Source organism: Dermacentor variabilis, chromosome 6 (assembly GCF_050947875.1).
Source record: "Dermacentor variabilis isolate Ectoservices chromosome 6, ASM5094787v1, whole genome shotgun sequence".
Lineage (NCBI taxonomy): Eukaryota > Metazoa > Arthropoda > Arachnida > Ixodida > Ixodidae > Dermacentor > Dermacentor variabilis.
The window spans coordinates 147,233,595-147,248,906 of NC_134573.1; the positions used below are offsets into that span (position 1 = coordinate 147,233,595).

Consider the following 15,312-nt stretch of genomic DNA (forward strand, 5'->3'; position numbering starts at 1 on the left):
TGCTTGCAATTTGGGTTATTTCATTAATTTAGCCAGGAAACGGAACTGTCAAATAAACGGCAGTGCAGCGAAAAACTCGAAGCAAAGCTCGCATCGTCTGCTGTCTTCGAGGTCGGGAATGCCGTCGAGCTTCGTTAGGTGTGTGTGGTCAGGCTCGAACACTCACAAGAAGGCAGTCGTATTTTAATGGTACAAAAAGCATGCTGTAATGTCCTGCGGGAAAGATCGAGAGAGATGGGTCTGGAGGCGAACTAAGGTGGCATCTTTGAATCGTATATAGCACAGACGAGGCTCATTTTTCCTGAATATGTTTTAGGTTACCAGCAAACAAGGGGAGGTAACCGCTGGGTGCCAAATAAAAACTTTAACCTGATTTACCGCCAGCACTTAGTAAGAGCTTAATTCATCGATCACTCAGTTGTGGAGACTTACATCCGCAAGATCCACGCAAAAGACAACTTTTTTTGCTGTCACGCTATCGACATCATGAAGTTGGAATATATATTGTGCAGAATTTCGGATTAATATGTTCCTTTCTATTTCATTTGTCAACTTTGCGCGTTTGCGCGCACTATCAATACCTCCATGTATTTCTTGTCTATCAAGTGGCACCGGTCACACCACCCCTCGGACGCCGAACACAGGCACGTAGGCTTGCAAACAACAAAACACCGTTTCACATTTATGTTAGGAGCAACTGCCCAGAGTAGCCCTCTACTCTCTTTAAATTTCTCCGGCATGCAACCTTTCGCTCCAACTCCGACCTCCACCCGGGCTTCCCCGACATGAGGCATCGCTTTTATGCCGGCTGTGGTTGGGAGTAGCTCTCACAAAGGCGTACACTTACTTAGATTGGAATGACCGACAGCTCTGTGTGCGAAGCCTGCGGCGGCGGAGACAACATCGAACATTTTTTTTGTGCCACCGTCATCGATTTCAGTCGGAAAGGCAAATATTATCTATCGCATTGCGACGACTCGACGATCGGCCGCTGTCCGTGCAAGTGCTACTTGAAGACCGTCCGCCATCGCTCGTCGGCTCACGAAGCTGTGAAGGTAATTGTGTCTTTCCTAAGGGCGACTGACCTGCGTGAACGCCTTTGAGTTGCTGAGACCCTCTGCGTACGTGCGCAAGCTCACCGCGTCTTTCCTCCCCCCCCCCCACCCCCACCCCTGCACCTACTCTATCTCAGCTTTCTATTCCCTCTTTCCCGTCCCCAAAATCGAGTAGCTAACCAGTCGCATTTCGGTTTACCATCCCTGCCTTCGCTCTTTCTTTCCTCCCCCTGCGCGCTGCCAATATGTAATTTCTCCTTTCCGCTTTCCTAAATGGCATGGCGCCAAACGTGAACAACGAAATGCACATTCCGTTTGTTTCTTCTTATCTCTAGGTGCGTGCGCCTCCAAGTGCTCTGCAAATCTGGCGCTCGAAAAGCCAATATGGGTGTAGCTGTGTCGATGTGCTGCCGGTCGAAAGCCTCTTGCTGACAAAGAACCATGAGACATCGCATGGGATATTATTCCAGAGAACAGCGCAGCTTTCTTAAAGAGCTCGGCAAATGTACATTACCAAGCGCTAAACTCGAAGTTTCACTGAAGCCCAAACAACCTGCTTAAACATGCTACATGCTTAAAGGCGCGTACAACATCGTTAATATAAGAATTTTAAAATCAAGTATTGGTCAAAGCAGCGACGAGTTTAGGGAAGTCATCAACACAGCTTAGCTGTTGCGCTTCAAAACATGAGTGTTGTGGATTGGTTGATGGTTGGGCGCTAATATTAGTACTGAAACACGTTGATCTTAAATAAATTTCCTGAGGTCTGCCGCCTCAATATGCGCCACGTCAAGCTATTTCTTGCACCAAAATATTCTGCTTCACTCTGAAGAATGCGCGCACAAGCGTTCTTGCCAACCCACGTGCAGCGACGCTTCAACAACGTGAATGCGAAGTAGAAATAAGCAGAAGGCAGGGAATAAACAAACCAACAAAAAGAAAACAAGTTTGCGGATGCGACCATGGTTCTACTACCAACGTTTCGGCTATCGCAATTCTCTTGTGGGAAACAACACTTGTCGAAGCGCTGGCATCAGTGTTCATGCTGAGAACTTGGTTCTCTGCCCATTGCAATGTTTAAAAACTTTCCTCAAGTTCAACGCCTATTGATCTGCCCGGAAAGAATAACCGTCTTTCGAAGAAGCTTTGAAAAGATCAAACTATCAATGGCAAACTCACCGGCATGTCGATAGCTTCGCGGCGACCGCTGAATACTCCAACGTGCTACGCCCATCGCACGAAGCAAATAAGTCAGCAAATGATGAATGCTTGCGTATCCGCCCAAGAAATAAAAAAAAAAATCTGGTAGACCAACACGTTGTGCAGAGCAGTAACTAACGGAATCACAGCACGTATCCAATCAAGAAGCCGGTTCCTCCTTAAACGCAGTCGGCATGAAGCACACGCACGCAAACACTTTGTTTCATGATCAAGACCAGGCACTTTAACGGGAATAGCAAATTCCTTCGGCTTGTGGTGCCTTGGTGGTTCAGCTGTCAGACGAGTGGATAAATGATGCAGTCCTCCTTTAATCCTGGTTTGCGCACGGCACCCGACAGGTCCTGCTGCTGGACTCGGATGTCTCTCTCGGTACACGTGAATTGATGCGGGTTACCTCCGCGCTCGCGTTCGGTACCTCGGTGCCACTGATCACAGGCACCTTGCAGAGACGAAGACCATGATGAGGGCCACGGAATCCAAAGTTGTTTAATGGTGTCTTCGATGTGTCGTCAGGCTCCTTTTCTTCTCCACTTGCGAAAGACGAGCGGTGCAAACTCTTCGAGCGTCCAAGAGGAACCTTCTGAGCTCCGAGACTGGATGAGACTCAAGAGACGCAGACGGACACGCCGCTGACACGACGGCGACAGGTCAACGTTGGAAGCGGCGTTCCGCCACTCCGCTTCTCCTTCCGCCCGTGACACCCAGTCTTTTCGTCTTCTTGACTCCGCGCGGAGGGATAGCCGGAGTCCGCTGTTGACTGGCGTCGCGCGGGGGGGGGGGGGAGGCAGAGAGGCGCCTGCTGGCCCCGGAGTGGAACGGCAGCTCGAGAGGCACGAGGAGGCAGGCGAGCGAGCAGAGCCAGCGGCAGCGACGGCGGCAGTGCAAGCAGCTTTCACGTCGACCCGTACCCCCAAGTCACCCTGCCTGCCTGCGTGCCGTGGCGGCGGTGGCTCGCCCTTCTCACCGGAGTTAAGCGAGGGCGAAGCGTCACCACGTGACGTCACGTGACGTGAGAGAGGAGGTCCACGTCAGCCTACCTATCTGCCTACCTGGCTGCCTGCCTGCCTGCTGCTGCTTGCCGCCGCTGCTGCCGTGTTTCTCGACTGCATGCTTTGCTTTGCCTCTGGCTGCCTGATTTCCAGGCCGGGCAGCATCAGCGACGGCGGGGACTCGCTCGGTGCTTCCCCCCCCCTCCCTTCCCCTCCATCCTCCTCGACTCCTTTTCCGCAGCAGTTGGCGAAGGCGGCGGCAGCCGCGCCATTCCCCTGTGTATACCTGTTGTGGCCTCCCCCGTATTGCCGGCTGGCCGCCGGTTGCAGGAGCATTCTCGGCCGCGATTATTATTATTGATAGGCGAAGGGCGAGGGAAAGGAGGGGGGAGGAGGAGGTGGAGACGGTGGGATGCCGAGGAGCTCCTGCTGCTGCTGCTGCTGCCGGCTTTTGTGGCTCTCTCTGCGCATCGTCCGTCGGCCGTATTGAGAATCCCGGGGTTCCTGTTTCGTTGTCCATGTTTTCATTCGCTGTCATTTCTTTGAACGGAAGTTTAGTCATGTTAAAGACGTCATGACGGAGAAATAAGGCTTGGCGATGCCTTACTATATTATAAACGCGAGAGGTCTGGTGATTCCTGGCGATCCTGCAACGAGAGAGTTTCTACCTCAACAGGTTCCAGCGCACTATTTAGTCACTACCAACGCGTGCGTTTCGGGCTTGCTGGAGTCGTCATATTTGCGAAATCGGAGTGAAGAAACACCTGTAAGGGAACTAGCGCATTCGCGCGGCTCCATTATCGCTGAAGCGTCTGCGAAAAAGAAGCCTTTCGATTAGCCACCTGGACAAGTGATGACATTTCTGGTACATACACAATCCGTTTTCTTGCACTGGAACAGTGCGCGATGCCTAGACGGGTTTAGTTGGTCTCAGGCGACGGATGTTCCCGCGTTTCAGCTCTCGGCAAGACTTAGGAAAACTTGACACTTGCAGAATCGGAAAAGAACCTAGCCAGAATAAGTTAAACCGCTTGCACAATCCAGGAGTAGCACCCAGCATTGTCAGTCTAAACATGTACACTCGTATATGCACCTCAGATGCCGAAGCATCGCTGACCTTACCTCCTTCTGCGCGGTGTTCCTTCGGCAGCGCTGGCCTTGTATATTATGTCCCGATACTGGACGGGAGTAGTGACCATCCCCTTCTCATGATGCGGGTAACGCCAATCTAAACTATGTCATTGGTTAACCTTTTTTTGAGTCATCATCACGGATGGCGTTTTCAATGTTCTGACAAGTGACAGCTGGGGCTCGCAATTAAGGAGCGACTAATTGCTGAAAACAACGCCGCTACCGTAGTTTAAGGCATTAGGATAACAATGTCAGGAATGGCCGAATAGAAAGCTGAACTAAGTAGACCTAACTAGTGTTCACATTTCGCTTTCGCCTAATTCATCATAGCTTCGAGAGCATTCTCGATGGCACCTTTTAGCGTCTTCTTTTGCAGATACCGTCTTAACCAGGCAAATGATTAGTATAGCGCTGTAGTTTGCTCTGTTGCCGCTTATTGACTGAACTGCTGGATTGAGAAGAATAGCTGCAAGGGTTAAGATGGAATATCTACACAACCTGTATCAGCCTGATAAGGACATTGTGCTGTTCGACTCTGCACATAGGTCACTGCAAATAAACACGCACTTGAATGGAAATTCTAGCAGTGGGTTCGGAGTTAAATATGCACAAAATGATTCTGCACATTCTGGCCAAGGAAAACAAGACCTAATGAGTGGTGATCGAGGCCTATAGAGCAGTATACCTTGCAGATTATGAGAAGGAAATGTGCGCGAATATAAAAATTGGGATGCTGTGTGTGGGGAAACACACACAAGCTGCAGCTTGCCAACCTTTATACAGACAGATGCTGGCTTTAACGAAAATCCTGGAGACGTTTACAGGGACGACCAACTGGCATAATCTCGAGGTATTGGATGAAGTGTGACACATACAACGATGAAAAACGCAGGGAAGGCGCATAAACTAACACAGATGCGAACATAAGGCTATTCACAAAGTGTCAGTCTTTTCCTGTGGCGCGGAAGCTTACATAATGGACAGTACATTTGCTCAAGTTTCTGAGACTTGAATCTGTCACGAGGTCCGCAGGAAGCGTAGAATAGCGTGTATAAGGCATTCCGAGCTGAAAACGGCCTGGACTAGAGTCGCAAGATTTCTCTTCTCTGAGAAGTCGTTACTCGGCGGAGTCGCCGAGTAACGGCGACTTTGAGGATGACGTAGGCCCTCGTCGGGGCCCGCGAGCGCCCAACTGCAGGCATAAATAAAGTTGGTTCCAATCCAATCCAATCTTCTCTGAGAAGGGGCGATCGTGCAAGTCTATGTAGCGCAGTCGAGAGTTCTTTTCTGCGCACACTCTGGCCGCCGGGCAGCCACATAGGAAATGCCCGAGTTTTCTCGCACTCGCAGTTTACCGCGTGCAAGGTCGGCCATTCTAACGCGGAATCAGTAGGCGTTTGTAAATACGTCGCCGAGTTACCACGCCGGAGGTAAGCTTCGGCTCGTGGAATCCCGCACGTAATTCGAGCTGCAGGTGTGGATCGAAGCTTTGGAGACGAGTGTCCGTGAATCCAAGCGTGTTCTACTGTGTCACTGTCAGCACTGCCACTTTCTCTCTCAGTTTGTTTGATATCTGAAGTATTCCTAATATTTTTAATCCCCCACAGCCCTTTACCCAGCACAGGGTAGCCGGCTGGTTTTACACTCTTGCTGTCTTTCCCTCTTTCTTTTCTTCTTCTTTGGGGGGCGCTAAGGACCGCACAACGAGCTACGAAAATGAAAGGGCCAAGCGTAACGCTGAGAGTCAGAAAGGCGGCAGTATGGATTACACAGGAAACGCGGGTGCGCGATATTACTCGTGAGGGATCGAGAGAAAGGATCGCAGTGGGGCGTGTCACGTAATGCGTCCAACGCGCTATAATCGGTGGTCAGCTAGAGTAACAGAATGGGTTGCGAAAGGAGGGCAAACGCTACAGTCGAGGGGTGGTGGAGAATTACATGGACAGATGAGGTTAGGGGGAAATTTGTGTCAACTGGGCGCATCACGTAAAGTGGGAGCGGCTGCCGTGTGGGACAGGGGTAATTGAAGCTCTCAGGGAGAGGCCGCTGGCTCGCGGCCGACCTAATTAGACTGATGATGATGAATACGTGGACGTAACCACGTCGTTTGGTGTTTTTCCCTCGGCTCTCCGCCGGAAGACATAGACCACGTGAGGAAGGTGGCCTGTGTAAGTGTATCCGTTGTAATTTGGCGGGATTACAACCGCCGTTCCCGTGGTGGTAACCGCAGGTGGTTATCTCCTTGTACTTTGGGTAATTTTTAATTTCTTTTCTTTTTATTTTACAGCCTGAAGCTAATGTCGCGATGTTACAGAACACAAAAGAAGTTCGCATCGCCATTTAAATTGCCGCGCGGCCCAGTTCCTTGAGCGAGAACGTCCGCCTTAGAGCGCGTTCGGTATAGTAAACAAGGCTGATTAAAATATCTATTTTCTTTTTCATAGGCGTAGCGCTCAAGAGTGCCAAAAATGAAGGCTGATTTTCCGCGTTATAGGATAAGGTCGCGTGCTATATTTTTGTAAAGCAGAAGGCCCGTTTTTTTTTTTTTTATAGTATGTAGGTTGACTGATTCATGTATACTTGAAGATTATGACATCCGAAAGCCTCCACGCGCGTTGGTGTGCTGTGCTGCTCCCCTGAGCCCCAGAAAATCAACTGCGGGCAATCCAGCGGGCCGACGATGCCAGAGCCCAATTAAGGGCACGTGGCAGACGCCTAGGCAGGGTGAAGCCCACCCTATTAACTTGCCGGACAAAAATAAAGTTTTCACCACCACCACCACCATCCCGAATCATCCCCGCAGTGGAGGATTCCGGGTTAAATTTGGCCACCTGGGGTTATTTGCCTTCTACATCAACATTATTTATTTATTTCATATCCGAAGAGCATGTACACCATCGATAGGGAACTGGAAATGATATCATTAAGGACAGTGGCTGCATAAAAAAAAACAAAAAAACAAAAATGCACGAGAGGTACAATATGTGCAAAATGATATCATCAATATCGACCTACAGTTTTTACTACGACTTCCCTCATAGCGTATACTATGCGGTTTGGCGACGTTATAGCCCACGATAACTTAATTTAGTTTCAAAACAAACGAAGTTTATCCTTCTCTGTATCTCGTTCCTTATGTAATGTTCTTTGAAATTGGTCTATATATATAAAAAAAAAGTTATGTCACGCTTCTTTGCTCTGCGGAGTTCATCCCATGCTCGGCGCCGTGCTGAAAAACTAGACCACAGATGCAATTTACGCGCCCTGCGTTCTTGGCGTATGTCAATACAAACGCGGCGCGTGCACGTAGTACCACAATTTCCCGAATATACGAGAAGAAAATAAACGGGCATTTCTGTATGAAAACTTTCCTGTTCGTCACCCTCCATCGACTGCGGTTGCCGACTTTATTGTTGCGGTTAAGCGAACGACCCCGAGGCCCACATTCTTTTCATGGTCTCGCCTTACATCATAAAAAATTGGAGACACGAGGTGAACGTTAGGCGTTGGGGCGTGTTTGTGTGTGTACAAAGGCGGCGTGTAAGAAATGAGGCGTTTTAAGAGTTTGTTTATCTCTCTCTCTCTCTCTTTCTCTACTTGCTGTCTTTGTAACGCGAAATTTTTTCAGGAGCGGCGCGACAGGGCGCGCACGTTTTGTCCGAGGCAGGCGAGCTGAATCCCTTGTGAAACTACCACAGCGCTCTATTCAAAAGCTCGCTTCAAACTCTGCAGCGGCGGTTTCTTTGCAGTCGTGATCGCAGTAGATTGTATTTGCGGGCAGCGCCGCGAAACTGAATTTGCCGCTGTGAAATGGAGCGGAGTAGCTATAGAGTCGTTGCGGTCAGAAAAAAAAAGAAAGAAAGAAAGAAAGAAAGAAAGAAAGAAAGAAAGAAAGAAAGAAAGAAAGAAAGAAAGAAAGAAAGAAAGAAAGAAAGAAAGAAAGGGACGTGTTTACCGTAGGTGTTGGAATTTTTCGCAGCATAAGAGTAGCCGTTGAATGGAACTTCCATACCATATATCAAAAAAGAACAAAAAACAGAAACAAAAGGTTGAAAGAAAAAAGGAGAGGAAAGGTATGTGTGGATGTGTGTTGTGGAGGAGGGGGGAGGAGCGGGGTGGAGGAACGGCCAGCATTTGTGTGCGCACGGTACGCAAGATCAAGCAACTATACGCGTGCGTTCATTCTTGAGTCGCACAAAGGAAGAACACGGTGGCTTTGGCTTTTCGCGTAGCGTTTTCGGTGAATTTGAGGCCATATACTCGCGGGTTATGCGGCCTCATTTGAAGCCATTGTGACGTCGGTGGTATAACCGATTGGCGTATTTCGAACGTATACGTACCTACGCGAGCATTCGGGTCGTTCGCGTGCATACGACGCACGTAATCTGTTTGCTGGGTCAAGACGATTACAGCAGCCGGCCTACGCGCCCCTGGCGCCAGGGCGGCGCTGCGTTCTCACCGATATGTGCGCGCCCAGTATAACGCAGGTATGTATACACAATGATTGTAACACTATATAGGCTTCAGTACTTGCACTGACGGGAATCAGACCGAGACGCTGACGAAGTTGGAAGGTTTGTACCATATACAACATATATGTTTCCTATATAATAGCTAACTCAACTCGCTAAAAAAATGGCAGAGATGCATCTTCAGAACGAAGAGTAAGCTCAACTGCGTGACAGTGTACTGGCTCACAGCGTATATATTTACGGTACACTTCTGCAGTTGCTTCTTGCGGCGCCCACTGCTAATGAGACTGCTAATGAGCAACACTACATATATGTATATTTTGTATGTCTATGCTCCTTTCTTTCTTTATCTCTACTTTGCTATCACTTTACCTCCCCCTCGCCTCTCTCCCCAGCGATGGGTGGCAACCCAGATCTACCCGTCTGGTTAACCTCCCCGACTTTCCCCTTTCTTTTGTCTCTTTCTTCTCACCGGTGAGGCAGCTGGATTGACTTCCTGTGGTGTCAAGACATTTGCTCCCGGCGTCATACATCAATAAATTATGACAGCATACATGTAGAAACAGTGACCACGCACGTACGGTTGTTGTTGCTTTATTTTTTATTCTCTCTCGAAAGTTTCTTAGCCGCTATACCATTTGCGAAGTTGTGAACACGGCTGGAACAGTAACTGAGCCTGTGGACGTTACACAGGCTTGCAAGCTCTCAATCTTACAATGGCCTCTCTTCATCTCTTTCCCGATAATCGGAAATGACTATTGCATTATGTGCAGCACGCTGCGAAAGCCACTGACAGCTGCTGTTTCTGGTCAAGTGGCTTTGGACACATTGAGAACCGCTCTGCATCTTTGTTCTTAATTCCCGCAGAGTGAAACACTCTATCTATAAATTCCATCTTCCATCGTCAATCGGATTTATTCGTGAAGCTGCGTGCTTAGGAGTTTTGAAGCTGTCACAGGGTTGCGTGGCAGTCGATGTGCGTGCAGCTGCAACGTATACTTCCACTTATTTCTATTTACAAGTCCGCTTTACCGAGATGCATTAGCCCTGGGATAGCTTGCACCGGTGTACAGTTGAAATAAAGCGCCTTCAAAGATATAGCACTGGGTGTCATATTTCGTTAGGCTTAGTTGGATACCTCGAAATGATGATTGGCTAAGTGAAACTTAACGCAAAGCCCATAGTAGCGCTTTTAGTATGCTGGAGTGAAGTTTCAGTTGTGGATAGTTCATAAAATGGAACACCAATAATAAGATACTACAACGCTATGTCTGAGTCAACTAAGAATTCATTCTTTCTTTCTTTTTTTTTTAGTACCAATGTACTCACCATGGCGAGGAATAAATATGAACAGGTTGTTCCAATTTTTCTTAAAGTGTAATAGTGTTTGTGCTTTTAGGGGTTAATTCACTCGGTGGATGACGAACCCCGAACAGCCTTGCTTGCAACGAGACTGCTGGCCAAGCGGGTAGGATGTCTAGTACTTTAGCGCGCTGTACAAACCACGTGGATGACGCAGTTAGTATGTCGCTGCTATAAGCAGAAACATCGCTGGCTGTGCGAGTGTTTCCTCTGCTGCCGCGCAAAGACGCTCACAAGAGCTTGGATGACAAGCACCTGCGCATCCAGTACGGACGACAGCCGCAACGACGGCATGTCGCCTATATTGCTGACCAGCAGCGGAGCGATCTGGAGCAGCCTATATGCGTTTCAACATGGCCACGCCGACGGTTCATCGATTGTGCGCTGCCCGGCAGTTCTTCGATGCCGGAAACATTTTCTTCGCGGCGGAGTGTACGGCCAATCTGGCGTGCTCGTCTCGACCGGATCGAGGATTGCGTGCTGTGTCGAAATCGCCCCTTCCAACACCGTCCATCCCGTTTCAGCCAGCGGTGAGTGTCTTATCCGCACTAATGAAGAAAGCTTGCGCGGTTGAATAGAATAACGTTGCGTGCATGGCTACAGCGACGTGGAAGCGCCGGTATTCTGTGTTCTTCTGTCGTGTCTGTTCCTTCACGCCTTTCTGAAAGTGAATCCAGACTGACTCCCCCAATTCGCCGTGTTCCTGACGTGGATGTCACTGCGATCGAGCGCCTGGAGATAAAATTCCTTTTTGTTTCCCCGTGGAATTGACGCCGGTGTAAACGCATCGCGGGTTAAATGCATTCCACAAGATGGATCGTTGCCACTGCGACTGTCCTTTAAGGCAACTAGTTGAAGTAACGTCAGCCCTCTGCACCTGCCGTCCCGCTTTTCAGCATAGGCTGGCCAAATAAGCGCCACTCACTCAGACTCGCCCACAAAGTAACGTTTCTTTTTTTTTTTTTTTTTTGCTTGGGGTTCACACGGACTCGGGCTCGCTATAATATTATCCGCAGCTGGGCTCACTGAAACTCAGACTCAACAGAGTTCTACTCAGCCGGGCTGCCTCAGACTACAGAGATCGGTCTGAGCCAGTCGACTCGTGAGTGAGTTTGCCGACCTGTGCGCTCTTCAGGGCCACCCGAGACAAGTTCACGACAAATTGCCGTATCCTGGCAAGCTCTCTATCCTCGATAAGGCGAAACCAATTAAGACAAGCAACGAGCGTAAGCGAAGCCTCGCCAGCGCGCTCGGCCCTAAATTACGTTGTCATCGCCACCTCGGAAACAGCTTTTTTCGCGGCATTGTTGAAGCGAGCGAGAAACGGCAGCGGGGAGCACGCGACGCAGCACACGAACGATTTGCGCCATCAAGAGCCGCAATTTGCCGCCATTATCGTGACAGATAAGCTCACCGAAGCGGGGACCACAAAGAAAAGAAAAGCGGTATTCCCATCACGGTCAGTGGGCACGATGTTCTCAGCAATGAGAACCGCGGCGGAAACGAGCGCACTCTCTTTTTCACACCTTTAATCCCTTGAGCGATGCGAGCCGGCCGCTCTACTCGCTAGAGCGCCTCTCTTACAGCTAACCGCGCGTACTTGACGCGCATGCGCGCGATAGTGTCACATCCATGAACGCACCAGCTCGCTCAACCGCAGTCTTCTACTGATAAAGGCGCTCCAACAGCGAAAAAAAGAAGATCAAGATCACAAAACATCATAACATGGGTGAGCACCCCATAGCGTATATGCATGTTACCCGCGCCTGGTGAAACAAAAGCTTGCGCGCGCGCGCACAGGATCGTGTCGTTATCACATTCCGAGACCTGCCACGCAACCGTTGCGCATCTCCGGGCCGGTTCAAAATTGCTCGGCGCGTTGGGACCAATTACAGAAAGGCGGACGTCGTAAGCGTAGCCACAGGTAGGCGTTCTTCTTTTTTTTTTTTTTTTTTTTGAAATTGGAGGAGACAGGTTCGCGGTGGAGACGGGGAATGCAAGGAATGGAAGATAGCAAGGGTGTTGAGGCGCTAGAGACGGGATTGGGGGGGGGGGGGGCGCAATCCCCGAGTTGCCGCATAATGCTTCGCGCGCACGAAAGGAAAATATGCCGTAGCAACGCACGCGGTCTAGGCGCTGCATCGAGAGATGAGAGGGGAAAGTGGCCCCATGACAGTTTCGCGCTGTCCAACCCCGAGCCAGGAACATATCTTTTTTCATTCCCCGTTCGTTGCCGTTATCTCGACTCCCCTCAGCCCCCCCCCCCCCCCCCCAGAGCTTCCTCCTCGACCACCACTACCACTGCTACCATCAACCCCGCGGACCGGCTAAGTGATCTTGTCAGGGACTGGTGTGTCGCATTGCGGGGAAGCCACCGCGAATTCGCAGCGCTACAGCGTTCGCATCTGACCTCCCCTGCAGGAGCTGGTGTTGCGGCGAGGCAGTCCTTCGTTTTCTTTTTTCTTTTTTGCTTTCTTTCGTTCATTTTTTTCGTGCTTGTACCCATGTGTATACCGGCGCGTATAATTATGTCTCTAATTGTGATTAATTACGTGACGGGCTGAGTTGTTTAGACGGCACAACTGCTTTGGCTTGCTTGCTTGACTGCGCAGCTTCTGCGCTGCGCGTTTGCGCCCTTTACCTCTATCCTCTCTCTCTGTTTCTCTCTCTCTCTCTCTCTCATTATTTTTTTTTGCTTAATAGTATTGAAGCATTTCTCCCCCCACATGTCCTTCACCTGACTCCGCCCCCCCCCCCAAAACCGCCCCCCCATTTCTTCTATAGCTGAGCAATCCCCTGCGTCCGGCCCAAAATGAAGGAGCGGGCAAAAAAATAATTCGCGCGCGGCCAAGACGTATGAGAATGAGTAAGGACTTCCGACGAGCGATTTGTAAGTCGTTAGCTTAAAGCGTCCCGTTCCTCATTGGGAACAGCGCAAAGAGGGGGAGAGGGACAAGAAAGAAATATGTACGAATTACATAGGCAACGAACGAGCTGCGTAATGAGCTTTTGTTTTTTTTATATAGGTGGGTTTCAGAGTGCGCTTCTAGGCTTCAGAGTTTCCTTGGCATTCAAGAAACGTGATACCCGTGCGAACATGCTGCAGGTTCACTTTCGTGAGCGCGCGTGCTTGTGGTAGTACAGAGTTTCCGTTCAGCTAGCATGTCTCTCCGGTAACATGATACCACTCTTCTTTCTCTCTCTCTCTCTCCTTATCCCTTTTACTGCGCTAGAGAAAGGTGTTTACAGCAATGACGGTTTTTCCTTTTCACGCTGTAGGAAAAGGATAAGGATACGAAATAGGAAACAACGTCACTAGTTGAGTAAAACGAACTGGAGCAGGTGTCCGGAGAGAGCGAGAGAGAGAAAAGGAGACAGAAAGGACAATGAAAATGGAGGTGTGGTAACCAGGAAAAAAATTACGCACGTTCCGCTTACTGTGGGAATCGGTATTATGCGAAACATGTTGCCGGCCGCTCGCCATGCTTGAAAGAGTTACCACATGGGCGAATTATATTTATGTATATTAAGCAGTTGTGTGTGTGTTACGCGAGGCTCTGTGTGATGGCCTCAGCAAGACGACGACATCATGTGATGTAATGCATGCATGTTGTATCCTACATGCCATTCATGTAATGACATGTCACTCATGTCATGGCATTGATGCCATGTCATGCGTGCATGTCATTGTTGTTTCAAGTCATTCATGCCATTCATTTCATATATATCACGCATGTCCTTTCATGCATATATGCAGTGTATATCCATTTAAAGAAAGAACCACGATGGCATAAAGGCATCACGACGGCGTAAAAAGCTAGACTCGCAGTGCTTAAAGTTGGCAAAGAATGCCTCGCATTAAAACATAGGGTTGGCTACCCGAGGCGGAGAGAGAGATAAGATAGATAGATAGATAGATAGATAGATAGATAGATAGATAGATAGATAGATAGATAGATAGATAGATAGATAGATAGATAGATAGATAGATAGATAGATAGATAGATAGATAGATATATTTAGTGAATGCGCGCAGCCGGAGCGCTAGAAAGACCACACGCTGTTCCCAGATTATTTAGATGTAAACGTCTACAAATTATACTTGTGCGTGCACGCTGCTTCTATCGTTCTGATGCGAAATATTTGCAGTGTAACGAAAAAATGTGTGGCTATTTGACGCCAGAGTTAAAGTGAGCATACGCAGAAGCTGTTCGACAAGTATGTTAATTTCGTATCGTTGCAATAAAACTGTGTCAAAATTAAAAAGGTTATAACCATTTTAATGTTACCACTTCATTGCACAAAACTAACGTCCCGTCAGAATTTGCGATACGACTTGTGATAACTGGTATCCCATTTTAATCGTTCCGGCCTGGTTCGGCATATCCGAATTACATCGTTGTGACGTGAAAATGCATTCCTTGACGCACACTGTACGTTACAAACGAGAAGAAATGGGGTCAACCGAGGGGCCCGATTTTATTAGTCATATCATGAGAAGCCAACAATATGAGACATAAGCAACAATATGAGCCAACAATATTAGTCATATCATGAGAAGTTTGTTGGCTTCTCATGATATGACTGTACGTTACAAGGCGTACAAAAATTGAAGCTGAGCATGTTTATTGTGAACATCTGCCGTTGTTGCTCAGTGGCTATGGTGTTAATTGGGCTGCTGAGCTGCTGTCACGGTATCGAATCCCGGTCACAGCGGGTGTATTTCGATGGTGGCGAAATGCGAAAACACTCGTGTACTTAGATTTAGGTGCACGTTAAAGAACCCCAGGGGGTCCAAGTTTCTGAAGTCCTCCACTACGGCGTGCCTCATTATCAGAATGTGGTTGTGCCACGTAAAACCCCATAATTTTTTTAATGTTTATTGTGAACAGTGTGACGTGATTTTTATCGTGTGTGACGTAATTTTTACTTGTGTGACGTAATTTTTATCATGCTGTATAACGTCGTGACGACTTTTTCTTGTGCGCTTCGGTGGGATGTCTTTTTATGCTAACGTTATCGTCATGATGACAAGTTTCTGTGTTAGTGACGTTGTATGCGATTTGCGGCAAACTATACATT

General features: G+C 48.7%; 2 protein-coding genes across 3 annotated transcripts in view; one reads left to right on the forward strand and one right to left on the reverse strand.

Moving 5' to 3' along the window:
* LOC142585426 (uncharacterized) overlaps positions 1-15,312 on the reverse strand; it is a 199,863-nt gene that overhangs the window by 57,951 nt on the left and 126,600 nt on the right. The window contains exon 1 of one of the 2 annotated variants that reach the window (XM_075696186.1): positions 2,235-3,304. The exons of the other annotated variant lie outside the window; for it this stretch is intronic. Coding sequence (XP_075552301.1) covers positions 2,235-2,240 — 6 coding nt within the window. The 5' untranslated portion in view covers positions 2,241-3,304. Of the gene's footprint in view, positions 1-2,234; positions 3,305-15,312 lie in introns of those variants that run through there. 2 annotated transcript variants of the gene reach the window in all.
* LOC142584515 (uncharacterized) overlaps positions 10,550-15,312 on the forward strand; it is a 93,826-nt gene continuing 89,063 nt past the window's right edge. The window contains exon 1 of the mRNA XM_075694629.1: positions 10,550-10,760. Within this exon, the coding sequence (XP_075550744.1) occupies positions 10,572-10,760 (189 nt within the window). The 5' untranslated portion in view covers positions 10,550-10,571. The remainder of the gene's footprint in view (positions 10,761-15,312) is intronic.